Genomic DNA, 23,340 nt, shown 5'->3' on the forward strand with positions numbered 1-23,340 from the left:
GTAATATATAATTGGAATAATGTTGATTGATGTGCAAGGACAAATGTTATGTTTTGCGTGAGATCATTTTAATCACTTTAAACTATGCAGTTTAATCTATAATAATCATATTGTATACAAAAACTCATCAATCACATGATTTGTGTATTTTGCTAAGTAAATGTAAAAGACAAACAAGTATTATAATCTCCTCCAAATGTGTATATAAACATACAAACAATAAACCAGTGAAGTATTACCAGTATTGTTATATTGTCTTGGATTAAAGAACCCACTGCCTGCATATGAACGTGCTGATAATATTAAACATGTTGACATCAGTAATGTTTGTTGGGGTTTGATGATTTGTTGGGCTTAACACATTATATTTTGAACCATGATAAAAAAGATTATATCATAAATAATTCATAATGTGTATAAACCAACCTGACATTCATATTTCGGGGGGGTTGCACATGAAGGCCCAACTACCAAACATTAGCCTGCAGACAGTTTGAACGCGGGCCAGTAGCAACATCACAGTAAATCTGCTGGGACCAATAGTGTCAGATTAAATGAGTGCTGCATATTAAAGATGGAGTGGTGTTGGACCAGGTGGGAATAATACCAAGCGAGCACATTAAGTGACACTAATTTAGAACCAGCTACTGAACGCAGCTCATCAAAAGAGAAAAGCTGAGTTTTATCTTTTAATGCTGTTAATAAATGACACATTATTTCTTTCACAGGCAGATGTGGACGCATCATAAAGACCAGAAATGACTTTGTTTCACTGTAACACAGTTTTAGTTTATTAGTCATATGTAGGTGAACACTGGGACGATGAAATGGACGAGAGGACGGGTCAGCACAGCAATAAAAAGCACAAAGCCACATAAAGATAAAATAATATGAAGTAAGATAAGATGAGATAAATACAAAATATAGAACTGTATACGTATATGAAAAAGAGGATTGTGTGTGAAAGTAAGGGACAAGTTTATCCGACAGTGTTGCACACATGCAATGCAAGAAATGAGAAATTAGATATGAGAGGATGAAATTAGATAAGTGTATTTATTGCAGCGTGTTATGCAACAGTATTGCACATAGGAAAGCTGCGCAGGTTCAACAGCAGCAGTTATGTTGATAGTGCATTCTTAAAGTCCAGAAATGACTTTGTTCTGCTGTCAAGAAATTAAACTTCTAAATATGTAACTGTATCTAAGTCTGTGTTGTGTGCAAAGCAGTGCAGCATGAAACGAGAGTCACTCTCCTGTCGCCCCCGAACCTGTATGGCACAATATATGTATGTGTCACTTATACTATTTTGCTCATGACACAAGCTTAGAGTTACAACTCTCTCACATGCCTTTCACAGGCTAATCCAGATACAAACATGTGCACTGGCGCTCTGGTGTGATTATTCCTGGATCCATGGTCTTAGTTGGGTTTTCTTTTGGTCCACGATGGATGTTTGTCTCTGTATTATAGGTTTAACTCTCGGCGTCCATAAATTCTACTTTATACTCATCACAGGATCCAGCGCGTAAATCAAACTTAGACGTCTATCATCATAGGTGTGCGTATAGCAGTTATATATACACACACAGTTATGTAACTCTATCTGTGTTTACTCTACAGATCATTAGTGAAAACTAATATTTAATTTTTAAATTCATGAAGTGTATTTAAAATTATTTATGAGGTGTGACAACCTCCATCTACTGTGTTAACATATTAATTAACTACCCAACGGAATTACAAGATAGGGTCTCAGATGTCATCCCATACATGGTTAAAATTAACTTCAAAGCTTGAAGAAAGTCCATTTTACAGGTTACATGTACAGTAAATTATATTTATATCCTCAGAAGAAACCATACAACCTTATTGATTACACTTTGTATGTGAAAATGTATCTATTGTAATCACATTACACACCTTTATACAGTATCTAGTAATTAATCTGGCTCATATGTTACGCCCCACATTGGTGATGGTACCCCTAGAAGTCAAAGTGTAGTACCTGTGCTGTTGTTTTGTGCATTTTACAGTTTACAACTACTTTAATCTATGTTTTAATTAAGGTAAAAGTTGTATGCTTTTAAAAAGAAATGTACCGCAAGGGATCGTTATCCCTCAAAGTGTACCCGTTTCTAATGATCCATTAAAAGCCTTAATAATGCAGGTTTACTATATCATATGTAATATGCAGGTGAAGGTCACATGATCACCCGTAGAGCCGGCCTGCAGACTACAACACACACTCATAGCAGAAGCATCAAACATATTTAAAAGTTTCCTTTCAAGCTGCTGTCGAGGAGTTTTGACAGGAGGAAAACATCAAAGAGAGTATTTGAACTCATAACCTTCCATCTGTCACGCATTCACTCCACCAGTGGAGCTATTTAGGGAGTGTGAATGTGCCTATGTTTTTAAATGTACCATCAAGCTAGCTAACTTTGTGCGTTAGCTAGCTTGACAAGCATTTGCAAAAATATGTTTTATGCTTTTGTTTTGTCATTTTATATATATGTGTTTATTTTGCAGGCGGACTCTGCAGGTGATGTCCACCTGTATATTACATTTAAAGAGTAAACCTGCCTTATTAAGGCTTTTAATGGATCATATGCAGGCTGTCCGTTAAAAGTGATACACTGTAGGGGATAACAAACCCTTAAAATGTAAAGTTATTGAACTTTCATCTTATTTAAAAATTAATTAAAGTATTTTTTAAGTGTATAATCCCTTAACATATACAGAATAAAATCACATGTAACTTCACTTTCTTTAATTAAGATGCAGATTTGAGTTAGATTAATGGATTGATATATGTATATACTGTATACAAAATAATAAAAAGTTGAATTCAAGCAATGACACACACCCTTGCTCAGAAAGCATTCATTTATAGTAATACATTGTTTATTTCAGTCCTTATAAAGTCCCAAGGCACTCCACATTTATGAATATCATAATCAATACATACATATCCATTCTGAGGCAACATTTAAAAAAACAAAAAACAAACAAGTTAATTGTTTTCCTTTAAATCGAATCGAACTGAAGCATGCTTGATTAACTTTAATTAAAACATATTGTAGGTATTAAATAAGAATTACAGGAATATGTGCAACAGTTAGCACTTAAGTGTCAAAACCTAATTGTAGCGCAATCAACAGATTTGATCAGTTTTAGCTTCAGCATTTCATTCTGGTCTCTTCACTATCGTGCACGAGGACTCGATTCCCATCCAAAAACCTGGAAGGATCTTTTCCTTAAGAGTAGTGTTAACTTTCTGCAACAGTTGAACCTCCCTCTCTGCCCCCTCACCGTTCACCACGTAGAAGTTGATAATGCCTGCAGGCTGGTCGATGTACACTCCCATTCTGGAGCTGTATGGGACATCATGTATGTTTTTGTTCGTAGAGTTGTACCAGATCTCGTAAGATGTTCCTGACCAACACAGACCCCACGACTCATCGTTTTCTCCCAGGCCGCTTGGCCCAGAGCTCGCCCTCCTTCCTGCTCCTTCATAGGCGGCTCCAGTTACCGCCCAGCCCGTGTAGTCCACCTCCCAGTAAGCCCTCGTGTTCCAAATAGACTCTTTGCACACCACCTTTGGAAAAAAAAGAAAAAGGAAGGAACAATGAAAAGAAAACATTTGTGTCTTTAGCCTGTCACTGTGTTTAAATGATGTTCTGACTCACTTGTGGAGAGTACTCATATCTGTCTGTTCCATCCAGGACCGGACAAACTTCTGCAGTTCTACGAAACACTTTAGACCCACCGTCAGAAATCCACAGCATCTTGTTGGCCGTCTTATTGTCTAAAGTGAAATCCTTCCAGTCTGCAGGAGAAAAATATTAAATATTCTTTTCATTATATAATCCTGGAAAATATCGCTAGACATTAAATGATTTGATAAATCTGTTCGTACGCTTGATGAGCTCAGCTCTGCATGTTGGCTCCGGGATGTCCGGAACGTAAACGGACACAGGTTCTGTGAGGAGAGGGAACGGGTTAAAATACAAACTTTATCGTCACAACATGAAGCATATGAATGCACGAGTGAGTCCATTACCTGCAGCTGCCTTCTGCTTTTTGTTGGATTTCATTTTCTTTGCTAAAAAGGTCGAAGGTTAAGATGTCACCGTGGAACATATGATGAGGAATTTAACAGTAGGGTGGCCTTTATCAAAGAAATATAGAATATAAGTTATTCATAAACCTTTGAGACCAATTGTCACACAAATGACACACACATTTACATCTACTACTGTGATTATTGTACTGTAAATGCTCTTATTCTGTCTAATCTTGTACTAATTGTTATGTTTTTGCTGTGAAGCACTTCTTGTATGAAAGGTGCTATTATTATTATTATTATTATTATTATTATTATTATTATTATTATATTATTATTATTATTATTATTACGGTTGGTGTCTTATTCTGAAAAGATTTCACCGTCAACTTCCACTCATTAATATCCCAGCAATAGGTGAAGGTATAATCATCCCTAAAATTCCACTTCTGTGAAAATTCATACAAGACAAGAACAAGATAAAAGCACATTCTATTAAAAGGTGCAGCAGGTACTACAGTGATGTACAACTCAAATGTATATGTGTGTGTTTTTGACATATTATGTTGGTATGACACGCATCTCTCGCTCAGTCCACGTAATGAAGGATTTATGGCATCCATGTAAACACACTCACGCTAAGTTAACAGAATCTAAAATCTAAATCCAAGTAAAGAGCAATGCAAATATCATTTACATTGTAAAATCTTGTTGTACCTGGTTTGTTGTTCTCTGAGATGATTGGGTTTAAGCGGGCATCTTGTGTGTTAATAATCCATGTTCAGATGCTTCAATATCATTTGAGTCATCCGAATAAAAAAGAGTAAGTGTGCAAAGTCTTCGTCTGCCACTTGACTTTTATACCCTCAGTAAACATGAGACCGGGGGGCTCGAGGAGCATCTGAAAGAGTAGTTAAGGTCAGTCGAACGGGGACTCAGCGGGGGTCAATTGAGAGTACACACTTGGCTTTCACATATGGATTTAAGCGAACTCAAAAACAGACATTCGACACCGCTGAAACTTTAGTAGTCTGTTCGTAAAAGTATGAAGATGATTACGAACACGAGTGAAGGTCCAGATCCAGAAAATGGTCTTGTCAGAGTTGTCAACAGGAGCAGAAGCAGAAACGCAAAAATAAAGTCAAAGTAGAAAGGCTAAGTAAAACTATCTGACAGATTGATGGTCTACCTAATCCATCTGTGTTGTAAGACTCAATTACAATATTACATCGACTGCGTAGGTAGTCTATGCTGAAAGCCCACCTTAAGGGAAGGAAATGTGAATTTACACACCATAATAAGTCTATTATCATAAGTAATCTAATGAAGGAAATTCTTTTACTTTTTGCTGTTTTAATATTCAAATGAACAAACCAGGACAAAATGTGTCTCACTCAGTGTTTTATTATTTATTTAAACTTTACATTCTGCATACATTCATATCAATCGAGGTCACTCTATACATTATTAGCAAACGATAACAAAGGAGGAATAACAATGTTTATAAATATAATCAGTATAAACCTTGACTGGTCCGGTGGTTTCAGGAAAGTGAATCCTACATGATGCACTTTGTTTCCTTTATTGAAATGTACAAACCTAGAGATGGTGTATATGAGGAATACATGCTAATGCTTTAATTCTAATATAATGTGCGTAGGATATATGCAAGCTAATGGAAGATAAATGTTAACGTAACCATGTTGGTGTCCAGTCATTGTGCGTTAGAAGCTGCCGTAATTGTAGCTTTATTATTACTCGGCCAGAGTTCAGCTCATATCACTGATTTTTAGATATTATAACGTAATGTGGATTCAGTCCTCCTTCTTCGTGATCAAACAGTGTGACTGCGGCCCCAGCCAGAAGCCTGGTATCATTTTCTGCTCAAAGGAGCTCTTAACCTGATGCAAAACGTTAACCTCCATTCTCCCTGTGCTCTCCTCTCCCTCCTTCACCTCCTCCACACCATAGAAATTTAGGACACCAGCAGGCTGGTCAAGGTAGACACCGACTCTGGAGTACTTAGGAATCTCCATGATCTCTACATTGTTGCCGTTGTGCCAGGCGTGATAACTGGAACCGCTCCAGCCTAGACCCCAGGACTCCTCGTTCTCTCCCAGGCCGCAGGATCCGTCAACGTTCCTCCTTCCTGCTCGTTCGTAAGCGACCCCGACCACGATCCACCCTGAGTACTCCACCTCCCAGTAGCCTCGGAGACCCAGGATGCCCTCTTTGCAAAGAACCTTTTGGAACGTGGATGGGAAAGTCTTTAGAAGCAATCCAACATAACCTGTGATTTATTACAGCTGCCACAGAAGAGAATTTAGAGCAGCATCGCTTTCTCCCACGTGCAATGCCAAACCAGTTGCCCTGGGATTTAAATAAACACATGGGACAGCCCTTTAGTTCAGAGTATGTTGGCTGGCTTTTATAATCACATCAAACTCCACTAGCGATCTAGTTTCACACCATATTGAACATCCCGAGAAAATACTTTATAAATAGCATCATTTCAGGCTAAATTAATGTAACTGCATCTTCCCCCTGTACCTGTGGAGAATACTCATATCGCTCCGGTCTATCCAAGACGGGACAAGTGACATCATCAGTTATACGAGCCACCTTACCACCATCCTCTCCGATCCACAGCATCTTATTGGCTGTCTTGTCATCCAGGGAAAGGTTGAACCAGTCTGGAAGAAAAAAGATGATTTAATAAAAGAAAATCCATTTGGACCAAATTGTGAAATGTGGAGTAAATGTACGTTTGATGAGATCAGCTCTGCATTTCGGTTCAGGGATGTTTGGCTCGTAGTCTGGGATCTTCTCTGAGGAGTTAGTGACAGAAAAACAAGGTCAGACGAGGTGAGAGAAAGTGGAGATGGATGAGATTTCTAATCTGAATTAAAAAAAGGGAAAGCTTGTAATAAGGTGACTGTCTTTACCTGTGGCTCCATCTTTGGCTTTTTTCGCTGCAAAGGAAAAAACATAAAAACAAAATTTGTTTTCAACAGAGCAATCTATATCAAGATTCATACGGGCTCTGTTATAAATACTATAGGAAGGGGTGTGTGTCAGGTGTGTCCCAACAGGTGATGAAGTGCAAAACGGTGTATACTTAGAAAACCATCTGCCTCTGTCAGATCATCACATCAGCAACTGCGTGTTTCCTAGAGCCAGTCGTTGAGTCATGCCAGGACGCTGGGATTAACAAGACACCTCTAGTGCTCTGTGTGTGTGTGTGTGTGTGTGTGTGTGTGTGTGTGTGTGTGTGTGTGTGTGTGTGTGTGTGTGTGTGTGTGTGCTTGCACAAATCAGAATCTAACATTTGTCTATTTAGGGCAGGGGTGGGGAACCTTTTTCATGTCAAGGGCCATTTTTTTTTTTACAACATCCTTCGAGGGCCATACTAATTATTGAACTCATAACCTCTGCACATTTTTTTAAGACACAGCCCATTCATTTCACCTTTCTTATATGCTAAATGCAAAAAAGCAACTTTTTTTATCCCTGTATCTTTCTGTTTTATCAGAAAACAATCCTTTATTAGTCCCACAACGGGGAAATGTATCTTGTTACAGCAAAAGAACATATGAAGTAAGAGTATGAGTGTGGAGCAGTGGAGGAACAGTCTGTTCTTGGTGTGGTGGTCTACCTCTCTATCTGTCCATGTTTTCATGTTCCGCTCTGCAGAGAGCTGCTTGTTGTTGAAGAGTGTTAACTTTATCCAAACGCACTCGTCCTTTCAGCTCGTGCAGTTTGACATGTTTCGTGTTTCACCGCAAGCTCGTCCGCACAAACTAGACACACTGGCCTTTTACTTCCTCAAATAAATAATCGTTCGTCCATTTCTCCTGGAAAGTGCGGCATTCCGCATCCAGCTTTCTCTGTTTTACACTCGCCACGCTGCGTTCACTGATGTCAACAGTCTCGTTTAATATTGAAGTTTTTTGACATGACGTGACCATGTGATGGCACGTTCTGCTTGTGTTGTGTTCAAGGACCCTGACCTTGGCCAGGAAAAACAGTCAATCGCCCGTTTATTGCTGTCTAGATTTTATTTATTTTTTTGCGTGTGTTTATGAATTACCTCGAGGGCCGGATCAAATGGTCTCGCGGGCCGTATACGACCCGGAGGCCGGAGGTTCCCCCCCCCCTCTGATTTAGGTAGAACGAGGAAAGTTGAGGAAAAGTATAAACGAAAAAAGACAAATTCCATTCTTGTTTTGAAATAGACTTAATGTGAAGATAATGAATTGTAACACTTATCCTTAAACTTAATAACGTAGGGGACTATCCTTTCAATCAATTAAAAGAAGCTTATAATACAGACGGAACATAATTAAGTCTGCCAGCATTTAGATTTCAAATTAAAGTTGGTGGCATAATGTGTCACAACTTTCCTTGAATTAATAATTGATGAATTACAGTTGCTCGGCCCTGATGCCAATTCTGTAACTAATACTCGTATAAGCACGCAGTGTCCAGTTTGTTGTTAAGGACGGAGATCAAAATGAGGAGACACCTAATCCCCTCGGCATTAAGATGTCAGCGTTAACCAACATAAGTAATGTGTTTTATTTATACCAACACACAACATCACCTCGGAAATATACTCTCCTGTTCATTCACACATCGACATCCGATCAGATAATAAATTTGTCTTGGCGAGCAGGAAGAAAAAGGTTTTGCACTGGTGCTGTATAAGTTCAGACAAAGAGTTCAAGGGGAAGTTGCGCGTGTATCTTCCTGTCATCGTTAACTAAGTTATTTTTACGTGTGTCACCTCGAAATGAGCTGATATATGTTTCTGTTGACTGAAGGCTGAGAGACCGTGGGAGAATGTCGGGCCACCTGTCTGGATATAACACAAGGTGATGAAAATAACTGCTTTGTCTGGCCTCATTACAACATGACACCGTACTAAACATTTAAGCTCTAAAGCAGCCTCGAACTCCCGCTGAGGCCATCTGGGCTTGTTAGTCAAGTGACAGGACTTTGAAGGAATCTTAAATTATTAACTCATCGCCGATTTCAACGGTGATATTGTCAAATTTAAGTGTGTGAGGAAGTACATTTTTTATCAGGACTTCAATGTTCTGTTTCAGGCAAGATGTTGGATTCCTATAATTAAAAAACTAACAATTATACCATATCAAACAACAGCAACTGCAAACTTGTTCGACTACGGATGAGCTACAATCCTGCTGAACGTCGCCCATTTTCAAGACTGGTATTATACTACACATGCAGTATTTTAATACATTTGAAATCTGTTTTAATGCAGATGGTGTTGACACTTACAGACCCTTGCTCGCAGGCAGTAAAACCATTATACAGCCCTCATAACGACAAGCTTCAAATCGTCCAGTGAGATATTGTGCTTTCCACACAGACATTAACTCTGGTGACCCGTTCACTCAGGATCTGCCTCGGAGGATAATACAAACAGCTGCGGACACAGACAGGCTGGGGTACTTGAAGAAGTACATCTAAAGCATTGCTGATAATGATGCCTGCATTTGATGCGCCGACTAATACATGCTGCAATATTTAAAGGCTTCATTTGTCAGAAAAGAAGATTGAAATATTCTCAAAGTTTAAATTTCCCAATGATGATTCCAGAATGATAAAATTAAATTAAATTCACCTTTATCCGACATCCGAGAGTTAGAGATGATACTGTTGGTGGCGGGCATTGTTGATAACGGCTGTTTAAGCTGCTGCAGTGGGCCGGTCTCAGGCCTGATGTCACCGGTCTCTCTGAGGTTGATGACTCTCTTTTGGCTCCAGTGTGTGACAGTTTAATGCCACTCTTATATACCTTTAATGCAGCACAGATGTGAAGGAATGAGAGCCGGTGGCGTGGACATGAGCGTGAGATAACACTTTCCAATAGAAAGGAGGGGGAGGCAGGAAGCTTGTAACTGGAGCTGTGTTTGTGTGTTTTTCCTTAAAAAGGTTAGATGGATGCTTGAAGGTCTATAGGACACCCCCTAGTACCAAGTAAACCCCACCCACCTCCCTCTGCATCACCGCCACTGATCTTTCCACATTGCACAGTGACAGCATTGATGCATTGATGGTGGATGTGTTGATTGGTGTATGCAAACACAGACACACAGACACAGACACAGACACAGACACACACACACACACACACACACACACACACACACACACACACACACACACACTCATACATAAATTCTGAGTATGCAGCTGCAAAGATATAAATCTGTATGGGTAGAGCCATTGAGCCATTGAGCCATGAGCCATTGAGCCAAAATGTTCTGGTTTCCAGCAGGGGGTTTGCTGCTGTCTTATGTGTGTGAAGCAATGCATCAACATCAATGTTGTTGCTAATCATTGACATATGAAATTATGAAATTGATGTTTGGTCAAAAGTTTGGTTAAAAGTGGCCATTTTATGGCAGTTTTTTGACGCAGACATTTTGTCCTCTAAGCACATCAGAGCAGCTTCTTTAAAGCGAGGCACAAGGCTTAATATTTGTCTTGCAGCGACATAAAGCCTACATTTACCTATTTCTAATATACTTACATTGGACATTTAAAATGTAAAAAACAATTAGAAATCTAAATGTACTGTCGTTATCCCTTACACATGTGATGTAATGTATTCAGTTATACATATATATATATATATATATATATATATATATATATATATATATATATATATATATATTGATGCTGCTCTATATATATCTTAAAATTAAGTCTACTACAGAAGTTTAGAAGTTTCATTATAGGTTTAACTTTATTATGTAGAAATATTGTATCAAGAAAAAATATGTTGGTCATTAAAATAAACAACACAAATAAATGCAAATCCTTATTTTATTTCTTAAGTGATCACATTCAAGTACAATCTTTGTGCACATATTAACTTTTCAACAGAATATATTACTTTAACGTTTAAGTTAAAACATACATCGATAGAACTGTACATATTTTCATACACAGAAAATACAATACATTTATTTGAATTTAGTGAAATATTGTACAAAAACAACATTGGCATCTGGATATTATAACCATATAACATTTAATAAACATACATTAGAATATACATTTAGGGAATACAATAAACAAAGTCCAAATGCATAGTTTATATACAAATATAACAACCTAAATGATACTGTACAACCTATTAACCTAAAACAACTGTGAGTCACTTGCCTGGAGGCACCTGAATTCATCATACCAGGTTTTAGCTACGCACTTGACCTGCATTATCACTTCAACCATTTACCATCCCCAGTGCCTTGATGCCTGTTTCCCGGGTCAAAAGAAAAAGCATGTCGCTGCTCATAAACCCCTTTCCTGTGATATGTTCCCCACTGTGAGCTGCAAGCTCAGGTTTTTACTGCCTTGGCACCCCGCCAAACCCCTCGTCAAGGCTGCCCCGACCTTCTTGTGTTCCTGCCTGCCCAAGCAGATGACTGACTGGGGCAGCGATTGCGGTGCAACCAACATACTAAACAGTAAATAGAAGGAGCTATAGTGACGGAGCTGTCCAAGACTGCCAAATGGGACATGGAGTGTTGGTGACGGGTTTGCGTGAGGCTATCTGAGTTCCTCCAATCTCTCCTCATAGATCAGAAACCACGGGAGACAGACTCTAAACACCGCTGACAGACGAGTGGTCACGGACATAAAGGCCAGAGCTGAGCTGTGACCCCGTTCAGTGGCCGCTCGGCGAGGTCAAGGTCATGACGTCCGTGTTGTTTCAGAGAGTGTATAGGTGGAACTATCTTGCTATGTAAAGAACTTTTTCTGAATGGTCATAACATAAGAGTTAAATGTGAGTTAAAAATAAAGAACTTATGATTTCACTGTTTAAACAAAATGGTTGTTTTTATGGTATGAATTTAACTGTAATAAATACAGTAGAACTTTTTTTACCCTTATAGTAAAAAGATATTATTCCTGCTGATTTAATGGTTAAGGTTGGAGTTTTAGTCCATATTCATCCATTTTTATATTTATATTGTATCATATAATTAAATCAAACCACTTTTTGCGACAATGTCTGCTTATAAATGACTGATTAACTCTTCCAAGCACATGCAATGCCTACAGAACAGTATGTTGCAGTATATATATATATATATAAATATATATATATATATATATATATATATATATATATATATATATATATATATATATATATATATATATATATATATATATGTATACTGATATGAAAAGGGAACACAGGAGCATTTCATTCTGATAGTGTCTAAACCCAGACATTAAGAAATCAAAATCTACCACAAAAACATCATTAAATGACATTTATATGAGAAAATCAGGTACTTTATAAAATCTTTACCTTAAAGTTCTCTTCTTAAAACAAATGCACCAAATGAACAGAGCTGAGCTCTCCAAAAGAAACTGCCAACGAACCAGCTTTCCCGTCTCTCCACCAAAGGTCCCAAAGTGCCGTCAAGCTGTTCTTCCCGTCTTGCTTGACCCCCCCGTCCTGTACAGGATGATCACATTCCTGTACAGGTATCAACTTCCTGGATGTGTGTATGATGACAAAGCGATGACAGAGTAATTGTAACAGCAAATTAAGAACTACTCAGATAAACATTGGGCAGCGGGTCATGTGTTGGCGCTGATCAGGCGCTGATCGGAAGATCCCAGTTTGGCAGGTGCCATAGCATGTCCATTAGTAAGCTCATTATCTCCACATACCTTACCAAAATGTTTCTAAGAGAGCCCCAGGGGCCCCCCAAAATCGTTAATACCCCCTATCCTGTGGGTATATAAAGAAGCTGTTTGCCTCACTGCAGTAGTACGCTGCTGACAGATGCCAACATTCAGGAAACGTCAACATGGGAAGAAGCGATAAAGATGCCCACCAGTGCTCCCACTAAGAGAACCATGCCTGCAACCGGTGGACCTGGTGAGTGACCTCTCCACACATCATGCATGATGATGCTCAATGCTGTTGTTTCATCTGCAAAGAGTATACATTTAGTGTTGGAAAATGTAATCTGAAACATTTTTTTAAAAATCCAGAACGCATATTACTGGATGAGAACGTGTCTCTTTAGATTTGAGCTTCTTTTTTTTTAGAGATTGGAGCAGAGTGGTTCACTTTGACACTTTGAACAAGTTTTTCTGAGTAGATTTTGTGTTTGTTAGTATGAAGTTGAGCACGTGTATCTGGCAGTTATACTTGTTTTATACTTTCAGGGACACAATCTAAAGATTCTGCTTCTCCAACAGCTACCATTTCAAAGTAAAACCATGGGAAATATATAAACTAACTGAGGGCTTACATTTCAAAATGTTTATTGGAATTTATTTCTATCACAATTCCTCTGCTTCTCAGAAAATATCCTGAGGGACTACAAGCCCAACATCCCTGAGCCCACATGCAGAGCTGACCTTCTGACACGTAAGAATGAATGAAACAAAACGCATTTTCTCGCGCTCGTAATATGTATTTTTTCTTTTCCGACTGTCATGGCTGCACATTTTCCACATCCCACAGACTGGATCGACCTTTCCCTGGATGAAAAGACAGCCAATAAGATGCTGTGGATCACAGAGGGTGGATCCAAGGTGTCACGCAAGACTGATGATGTCACTTGTCCCGTCCTGGACAGACCAGAGAGATATGAGCATTCCCCACAGGTGGGTTTGTATTTAGTTTGTGGCTCACAAATCCAGATGTGAAACACTTTCCTACACTCGACTAATTTCATCATCTCCGTGTCTCTTCAAGGTGCTTTGCAAAGAAGGAATCTTTGGCTTCCGAGCTTATTGGGAGGTGAAATATTCAGGATGGGTGGTCGTCTCAGTCGCCTATGAAGGGGCGGGGAGGAGGGGAAGCGACGGACAATGCGGGTTTGGAGAGAATGAGCAGTCCTGGGGTCTTGGGTGGGGTGGATCCCACTACCAGGTGTGGTTCAACGGCAATAACACGAAACTCTGGGACATTCCCCAGTGCACCACCATCGGGGTTTACCTTGACCAGCCAGCTGGTGTCATCAACTTTTACGCAGTAGAAGAAGCGAAGGAGGGAGAAGGGAGCGAAGTCAGACTGCTGCAGCAGATTAAGAGCTCCTTCAAGGAGAAGATGTTTCCAGGTTTCTGGGTGGGACAAAATTCATCAGGTTTCTTAGTGAAACCAGAGGAGTAGAATAACCATTACCATTTTCTTACATTTTCAGTTAATCGTCATTTTCAAATACACATCTGAAGCTTTAAATATGTTTATCTGCAATGCATATTTTGGGATAATGCCAGACAGCCTATTCTAAAAACCAAATCTTTGTATATAGAAACACATATTTATCAAGAAGCTGCTATTTGTTGTGTATCAATAATGTGTTCATTTGAGTGGTGTCACATATACAAACATGTTGTATACATGATGCAGCGTTGTGTACTGTATATTCTCGTGTCATGTTCTGCACTTTCCAAATCAAAAATATTATTTTGTGTGACTTTGAGTAAAATAAACACATTGAAAATCATTGCTTATTGTCATAATATGTTTCCTCAGTGCAGCACTTTCTACATCTATATTAAATATAATAATGTTTTAATTCAAACTGATTTCATTAACAAATATCAGAATAAACGTTGTCCATTGAATCTCATAGTTTTTTTTACTATATCAACTTTTGTATACAGATAAATATGCATACAAATCAGCACATGCACCTAAGAAGCCTCCACATCTGCAAACTCTTTAGTGCTGAGAGGGTCGGGAACTGCAATTTTACCATCCCAAATATATAAATAAAAAAACATTACAAGAGAGAGTATTTCGTACAACATCTGTCATATATTTTACATTAGAAAACAGAATGATATTGATCAACAGCCCGTCAAGTTTTCAGGCCATAAGGTTTAAGAGAGGACAAACAAAGCAAATTTCTTTGACATCGCTATTATCGTCATGCAATAAATCATGATTTATAAATATAAGCTTACAGCACGGGGAAATTAATCCATCAATGTCATGCGAAGCACTTAAACTCCACCATAACTTCAGCTGCTCTGGATCTTTCATTCTTCACCTTTCCCTGTTAGCGCTGAGCAGGGGGTCCAGAGATTAGACTGGTGACATGAAAGCTGATCCTGTGAAGCAATAAACAAGATAAAATGTGAGCGCACATAAGGCCAATGAGGATCCATGGCAGCAGGAGAGATGTGGCAGATGCAAGACTAAACTCAATGCTGAGCTCGTTTTTCCATCATATTACAGTGAAGACGTCAGCAAGGAACAGAAGAAAAAGAGGGAATGATAATCACAAAATGCAAATATTAAGCACATTTTATGTATGATAGTCCTCTCAGTGAGCGGCTAAACTATCATGATGGCCGCCTGAAAGCAATGAAGTTTGTTTGCATACAGCAACATGCATGTTGAATATAATTAACAACAACCAACACGTCTTTCTTCCAATCCCATGATTCATATTCTGTATTTTTTTTATAGTTACAAATTGCTTATAAGAAGCCAAACATGTAGGCTACAAGATAGAAAACAGAATAAAAAAGTTACAACAATTACAATAAATACCAAACGTTAAGAAAAAAGAAAAAATCTAATAGAAAATTAAGTTTTAATAAGAGATTTAAAAAAGGCCTGTAGCTGTAACTGCAGTTTGAGACAGTTTGTAGTCCTCTGGTTGAAATATGAACCACATTCATCCTTATTCTCTGGCTCCCCCTAGCGACTGGCAGCAGTACAGCAACAAGCTGTGGCAACAATAGTTTTGATTTGTGTTCGTTTTTCTTGTGTATTAAATAAATAATAATAAATAAATAAATGGACTACAACTGCATTTCGTTGTGGAGCCCTGTGTTGCAGAATGACAATAAATGACCCTTGAACCAGGAAGTCTGGATCCTGCTGTGGCTCCCTGTAGCGAGTTCTCAAAGGAACCAAGGAAAGCCATGATTTATTTATCATTCAAAATACATATTCCAGTCATTTTTTATAAAAAGAGAAGAATTTTCTTTGTCACATTAAAGACATTTCTTACTTCTCTTCCCCAGTGAGTCTAGGGAAGGGAAACAGCGCCCCCTGGGTTGTAAGGGCTGTTGAATATCAGTCAGCTCTTGTGGTTGAAGGTGGCATTGCACCCTTACTTAAGTAAAGAGGGAGAAGGGAAAGAAACGTGAAGTAAATATGTGGTCACTGCCCGATGTTCTTCTGCAAAACTGTGACGATATTCTGAGACAAAATGGGAAAACTGAAGAGATTTGTGAAGCTTGTTGCACTCTGGCCTCAGCATAAACAATAGGAAGTGAACAACACAATTAACATGAACCAAAAGAGAGTTTTGACTGTTAGCTCAGTGGCAGCTGGAGTTGCAGTGGTATTATAGAGAGCAGTTAGCAAGCAGCATGGAGAGAGGAGTTCTGTGAACAAACAAACAAAATGGCCGCCACAGCATCGAGTGCAGTGGGACATTATGTGACATGGATTCTTCAACTCCTGGAGAGCAAAGAAGTGAGTGGACATCAAATGAGTCTGAGTTCGATGCACTCTGTGTCTGTCCGTCTTTGTGCTTTCTTCTTTGTGTCTTTCACTGATGGTTAAAAGTGTGCATTTGACACCTTGCTGTATATTTGTAGATGTTATAGATGTACTGCCTTGTTTGTGTGACTCTTAGCACTGAAGCTGTGGTAGTAGCATGCCCATGTAGGCGCCTTGTTAGTTAAGAGTGGGGGGTGCCAGATTAGTGACAGAGAAGAGGAAGGTTTTCTTCATTGAATTATCACATAAAATCCCCATTTCCTGCAGTAGAGAGCCTTCAATCGTGTCAAATAAAGCTGCTTTATTATATATTGCATTATATATTACAGTGTTTCCTACAGGATTTGTGAGACTGTGGTAAGTGGATCTGGACCCTTAAAGGGGGGCATGTTCCCCTAGAACAGGGGTGGGAACCTTTTTTGGGGTCATACTAATTATTGAACTCATAACCTCTGCAAATGTTTTTAACACACAGCCCATTTATTTCACCCATGTATCTTTCTGTCTTAGCAGAAATCCTTTATTAGTCCCACAACGGGGAAATGTATCTTGTCACAGCAAAAGAACATATGAAGTAAAAAGGCAGCACACAATAATTAAATAGAATAAAAAGTGGTGGAACAGTCTGTTCTTGGTGTGGTGGTCTACCTCTCTATCTTTCCATGTGTCTATGTTACGCTCTGGAGAGAGCTGCTTGTTGGGCCAAACTCCGCCAAAGAGCGCTAACTTTATCCAAAAGCACTTTTCCTTTCAGCTCGTGCAGTTCGGCATGTTTCGTGCTGTAATGATGCTCGAGATTATATTTCATCACCGCAAAGGCGTCGGCACAAACTAGGCACACTGGCCTTTTACTTTTACAAAGAAATAATCGTTCGTCCATTTCTTCTGGAACATTCCGGAACCACCTTTCTCTTTTTTACACTCGCCACGCTGTGTTCGCTGATGTCAATGACAGTTTAATATTGAAGTTTTTTGACATGACGTGACCACGTGATGACACGTTCCACTCGTGTTGTGTTCAAGGACCCTGACCATGGCCAGGAAAAACAGTCAGTCGCCTGTTTAAAATATTGCCTTCTATTCTTTTTTTTGCGTGCGTTTTATGAATTACCTCGAGGGCCGGATCAAATGGTCACATGATCACATTTAAGAGGCTGGATCCATAAAGAACTTTGTGCTCTTGTAAAATAATTATTTTTTGGAGTAAACTATTTAATTGTAAACACATTGGTTGTATAGAACACTAAGTCTACGGCACTGGGAAGCAGCAAGGTCCGCGCGACGTGTGCCTGGAGTTCATATGAGAAAACCAACTAATGAAGGGAAATGTTTAATTCATATAGCCTGCTATTATGAAACGCCAGATATAACTATTTTTGATTCATACCAGCTCAAATGTTTAACAAAAGCAAAGTCAATGATCAAAAAGTGAAACACAGGTTTGCTCCCCCAAGTGTAGGCCTAATAGTGGGGGGTGCAGCTCCACTTGCTCCATTGCTCAGGCGTCAATGAGCAGGCCATTTCCACAGACATGATTGCTGGTATGGAGCTTGCCAATTGGTTTGTTGCTTATAAAGTCACCTGTTGATTCTGTGTGATTTGAGTCATGTGCAGCATATCTGCCAGTTGCTTGTGAGAATTTCTTCAATGTCAACCGCTACAGAATGTGGCTCGTATTGTTTTCACTTTGTGTGTGTGTGTGTGTGTGTGTGTGTGTGTGTGTGTGTGTGTGTGTGTGTGTGTGTGTGTGTGTGTGTGTGTGTGTGTGTGTGTGTGTGTGTGTGATCATGGCAAAATGTGTGTGGAGACATCTACTGTAGCAAGAATTACTACAGAAGAGGTTTTGAGTCACGACCATGCAATCTGCAGTCACACAACTTTACAAGTGTGTAGTTGCAATCAAAATTAAGGCCGAGTTTGAAGACGGGCGTGGTCCGAGCAAGGAAGTTGGGACCCCCACTTTACCCCCCTGGTCTATTTTGATGTTGTGACCCGCTGATGTGATCCCATCACAAGATGGTCTCTAGTTCTATTTTAGTTTTTAGAGCTGCGTTGTATAACGAGTAATGTGCTGTGCATTAACTACTACCTAGTAGCCACTATACGTTCATATTTTATTCCAAGAAGAGTGTATCTGTCACGATTCGTGTTTCCTGTTTTATTTTGAAATGTTCACTTCCCCTTGTGTCTTGTCTTGTGTTACTTCCTGTCCTTGTTTTTTTCCCTCCTGTGATTGTTAATTTGATCCTCCTGTGTCACCCTGCCCTTGTGTTTTGCCTTTCTCCCTCAGCTGTGTCTCGTTCCCTCGTTTGGTATCTGTGTGTATATCCTGGTCTGTCTCATTGTTCCTTGTCGGTTTGTCATTGATGTTACCTGGTGTCTTCCTCGTGTTCCCCCAGTTTGTGTTTTCAGTTTACTTTTTACCTGTTGTATTTTTATAGCTTGTCCCCTCCGTTGTTTTGTTGTTACCTTTTGTACTTTCGGCTTTGGTTTAATTAAAGCGTGCCTTTTGTTAATACACTTGTCTGCTGAACTGCTTTTGGGTACTCTCCTACACCACCGCATGACAGTATCAGTCATGAGTTAAATACATGCATACATACATACAGGAAACTTTATGATGTGAACATAACATTAGGATCTTTGAATGTTTTATTTATTCAGTTATTTCAGTATTATTATTATTATTATTATTATTATTATTATTATTATTATCTGTACCTTTTGTAGCGTGAGCTGTGTTTATGCTAAAAAGATGATTAAAAAACTGCATGTCAATCGTATTATTTAGTTTTAATGAGAACACAAATCTGTTATCTAAAAGTTAACGACTTGAATCGATGTACACAGTACACCACAGCTAAACTCTGAACTTTATAAACTTTATTTCTTTGGATGACCTGTGTGGACCTCTACACTGCTAACATCAGCGCTTAGTTTTAGAGTTAATATTATAGCTGGTCCCAGTCTGACCCCTGTGCTAATGGACCAGAACCACCACTGTGTTTCCCGTATACAGTTTATTATAACTTTGGAGTTTTGTACAGCCATGTATATGAATTATTTTTAGAGGCAACATGTCTTAATATCGTTTCTGTACAGACAAGAAATGACGAGTCACTTTTCTTTTCATTGTTTCAACATATTTAAAAGAAATAAGAACAAAAAATACTTTAAATGTTGTTAGCTGCTATAATATTTACAGCACACTACCATGATAACATACTTTACATTTTTATTCAGGATTTCTAGTGGATATCTAACCCCTGCTGTGATACTGTTGAGAGGTCAATCATAATATAATTATATATGATATAATCTGTGATATTTAGTGCATTTTCATATATATATATATATATATATATATATATATATATATATATATATATATATATATATATATATATATATATATATATATATATATATATATATATATATATAGTTATATATATATATATAGTTAAATGTCAAAAGTCAAAATATTCACTAAAAAGTGGTATGAAATATTGTTTTGGCCACTGTCATTATCAAGCGAAGTAAAATTCATCCTCACAAAATGTAACTTCCTGATATTCCCACAAGATGGGGCCATTGTGTCATACATTGATTTAGTGCAACTGTAGCCAGTAAATGAAAATGAAAAAAAACCCTTTGATCGTTATATTAATTTGCTCATCAAAACCGAATAGAGTGTTATTTTAATTCATCAATTATTAATGCATTTAAAAAAGGAAATCCATTTCAAAAATAATAAAAGGCACAGTATTCTTTGTTTGTAAATCCACAGTAACACTATTATAGCTGAATTGTTCTGGCTAAACTATAGTGTCGTAAGGAAAATACGGTTTGCATAGAGCAGTGACGAGTCAAACCATCCAATAAACTATTAAAACACACAATAAAAGACTTACAGCACAGACACATTTTTATATACAAGCACTATAATACACAAATCAACCTGATGTACCTATATTGCCCAGCAGACTGTGCAATAATTGGTCAGTCTGTGATGTAAATTACCAAGCTGTGGCAGTAAATAGGAAACACTGCTGCTGAATTAAGTAAGTCAGAAAGATGTTTGTCTTCCAGTACATGACTTTCACATATTTGTGTGCATTTCAGAGCAGCAACCAGACTGGGGTTTCTCACAAAGCCACCGTCAACAACCGCAATACGCACAGCTAAGGCAATGAAATGTGGTAATACAAGGTCATAGTTTTAGCAGATGTTAAAAGATTCCGTTTTCTGTTGGGAAAACGGCTGTGCGTCCCCGCAAATTATCTCTGTGACTGTCTCTGAAGTTTGCTATCAGTAAAAGTCCCCAGATATTTATAGTTGCCCTCCAATTCAATTCCCTTATCAGATGGTAGAGTGTGTTTGGGAGCAGCCTGTAAACTTCTAAAATGTATTGCACCATGACACAAAGTCACCAACAACAGTCTCCTTCTGGAGGATGCTACAAAATGCCAGAATAAAAAAAAAGTCTGTCTAAATATTTTCTGTGGCAGTCATGAATATGAATGGGAATATCGCAGGAGTGAAGGAATATATACAACCCAACGGAGAGACAGTAGATAAAAAGAGGAAGTTTGGGGACCAAAATCTGTCACTTAAAATGTCAGCGATACAGCCTACAGTGTCTCGATCAACCCTGAGAAATATGAAAGGAAAAAATATGATAAGAAGTGAAGAAAAGTTAACATGACTAATGAGAAACAATGCAAGGAGCATCCCCAGGCTCCTCATGCAGTGTATGCGTACTGTACCTCTACCAACATCTCTGGGGTTGTCAGTTTTTCAGCTGTTTGGGCCCGAAATGGACATTTTGGTGTTTACTTTGAAAATACTATCGGCTACAATCCTTCCTCTGCAAATCTTCATTTAAATTCAATTTAAATTTGTACTTGCAGACACTCCACTAAAGCGTATCTTCACAGATTCTGGACTAATCACTGACTAATCACATTAGATACACATGATGCTGACTGGGGAAGAGTTATTTTTGTGTTGCCAATGAATCTTTATCTCATCACAATCTCAAATATTATTTGAAAAGCTAAACTGCTCAATATATTCTCTGAGAAAATTAATATACATTACCATCTGTCTCTATATCTTTGCCCACACACACACACACACACACACACACACTCTCTCATTACCATGCTCTACACTTTTTTTGTGATTCCATTTTCTGCATCAGGGCTATTTTAAATTACTCTCCCTACTTGTCATTTATGTGGTTTACTGCTCAACACTTCACTGCTCCGTCGCTATCGCTGTGAAAATAAATGCACTCAGCTGTACTAGCTTGAGATTTACTGCAGTAATGTGTCAGAAATACTTTACTCTTGAACTTTATTGTGGATAGTAACAGGTTACAAAGGAAGGATTCAACCTTTTGGGGAAGCTGAGTCGCTTTCTTTCCGAGAGTCATATGAAAAGGTCTATACCACTCTCATGTGTGTACACTAAAAATTAAGCTAACACAAGCATGCAATTAGCTTAGCTTAGCATAAAGACCAGAAGTAGTGGGAAACAGCTTGCCTGTCTCTGTTCAAAGTTTAAGAGTAAACCTAACAACACCTCTAAAGCACCAACGTGTTGGTAAGCATGTTTTTTTTTATGTTAGCCAGGCTAGCTTTCCCCCCCCTGTTTATAGTTTTTATGCTAAGCTAATCCCCTCCTCGCTCAACCTCCATACCTAATACACATAGCGTGTGTGGTATCAATCTTCACGTCTAAATCTCGACAACAAAGCGATTAAGTGTATTCCCCAAAATAATTATACTACTCTTACCACACTTCACAATACATTCTTGTGAAGTAGCAATAGCAGACATAGAAAAATCTTACTTCTGTAAACGTATACTAGTAATATAGTTATATTCCACTACTGCATTCTTTAGTGTCTTTATAACCAGTGGACTCTTTCATGATCATGATAATAATGTTACCTTATGATTAGTGGCATCAAAGCCCCACACACTATCTCCTGTACCGTCAATTGGATCACTGTTCTTCTACCTAGAGACATTTCAACCACTGCAGCTATAGATACAGCGCTTTGACGTTCCCTGTAGACTGACATGACGAACTTTGAGAGATTCACACTTCAACCCCGACAGCGGGGAACTTGTCTCCACAGTTGCTCCGTCTGCTGACGCATGCACATTTCTGATAAATAACAGAGGAGATGACGAACGGTAATGAAGACGTGTCGAAGACTCAAACTTTTCACTGAGAGATGACAGGGAAAAGGAGGCAGACACAGCAGAATTAGAAAAGTAGACTGTGGCTGTGACGAGCTGATTGTAGTAAATCTGGCTCTCAACAGTGTCTGTGCTACAAGTAGGACCTTATATATCAGGCTGCATTTACAGAAACCAACCAGAGGTGGTCGGATGTTATACAGTAGGCCTAATTTACTCAACTACTGTACCAAAGTACAATTTTGAGCTACTTGTACTTTACACTTAAATAAAGTACAACTAGGACAGTTACTCTACACTTAAATAATGTATAAATGTTTTACTCCATAACATCAATTTGATAGCTAAGATTACTCGCTACTTACTAACATTATGCAGAATAAATATTTCATCAGCTTCTCAAATGTGATGCATTCTTACAGATTAAACTACTAAACACTGTGTGATACTGTAACAATATGACAAGTGGCCCGGTGTAATCTACATTTATGTGCAATACTTTAATTACATCATGC

At 38.5% G+C, this 23,340-nt stretch overlaps 3 protein-coding genes across 4 annotated transcripts; 1 reads left to right on the plus strand and 2 right to left on the minus strand.

The window, feature by feature from the left end:
* Positions 1–2,883: 2,883 nt before the first annotated feature.
* Positions 2,884–4,940, minus strand: LOC115024774 (tripartite motif-containing protein 16-like protein). 2 transcript variants are annotated; one of them, XM_029456610.1, is made up of 5 exons: positions 4,787–4,940; positions 4,067–4,174; positions 3,923–3,985; positions 3,693–3,832; positions 2,884–3,601 (listed from the first exon to the last, which is right to left on the minus strand). In XM_029456610.1, exons 2-5 carry the CDS (start codon positions 4,098–4,100, stop codon positions 3,191–3,193), a joined length of 648 nt encoding a protein of 215 aa, XP_029312470.1. In that variant the 5' UTR covers positions 4,101–4,174; positions 4,787–4,940; the 3' UTR covers positions 2,884–3,190. The 2 variants fall into 2 exon arrangements, with proteins under 2 accessions (XP_029312470.1, XP_029312471.1); XM_029456611.1 differs by having other exon boundaries at positions 4,067–4,108; positions 4,787–4,882.
* Positions 4,941–5,457: 517 nt separating this feature from the next.
* Positions 5,458–9,956, minus strand: LOC115024667 (stonustoxin subunit beta-like). The gene is made up of 5 exons (XM_029456449.1): positions 9,720–9,956; positions 7,015–7,041; positions 6,835–6,897; positions 6,620–6,762; positions 5,458–6,312 (listed from the first exon to the last, which is right to left on the minus strand). The coding sequence occupies exons 1-5, from the start codon at positions 9,766–9,768 to the stop codon at positions 5,884–5,886; spliced, it is 711 nt and encodes a 236-aa protein (XP_029312309.1). The 5' UTR covers positions 9,769–9,956; the 3' UTR covers positions 5,458–5,883.
* Positions 9,957–12,534: 2,578 nt separating this feature from the next.
* Positions 12,535–14,552, plus strand: LOC115024825 (stonustoxin subunit beta-like). Its single transcript, XM_029456683.1, has 4 exons — positions 12,535–13,010; positions 13,443–13,508; positions 13,605–13,747; positions 13,839–14,552. The coding sequence occupies exons 1-4, from the start codon at positions 12,959–12,961 to the stop codon at positions 14,253–14,255; spliced, it is 678 nt and encodes a 225-aa protein (XP_029312543.1). The 5' UTR covers positions 12,535–12,958; the 3' UTR covers positions 14,256–14,552.
* The last annotated feature ends 8,788 nt before the right edge of the window (positions 14,553–23,340 follow it).

This window comes from Cottoperca gobio, chromosome 19 (assembly GCF_900634415.1).
Source record: "Cottoperca gobio chromosome 19, fCotGob3.1, whole genome shotgun sequence".
Taxonomy (NCBI): Eukaryota; Metazoa; Chordata; class Actinopteri; order Perciformes; family Bovichtidae; genus Cottoperca; species Cottoperca gobio.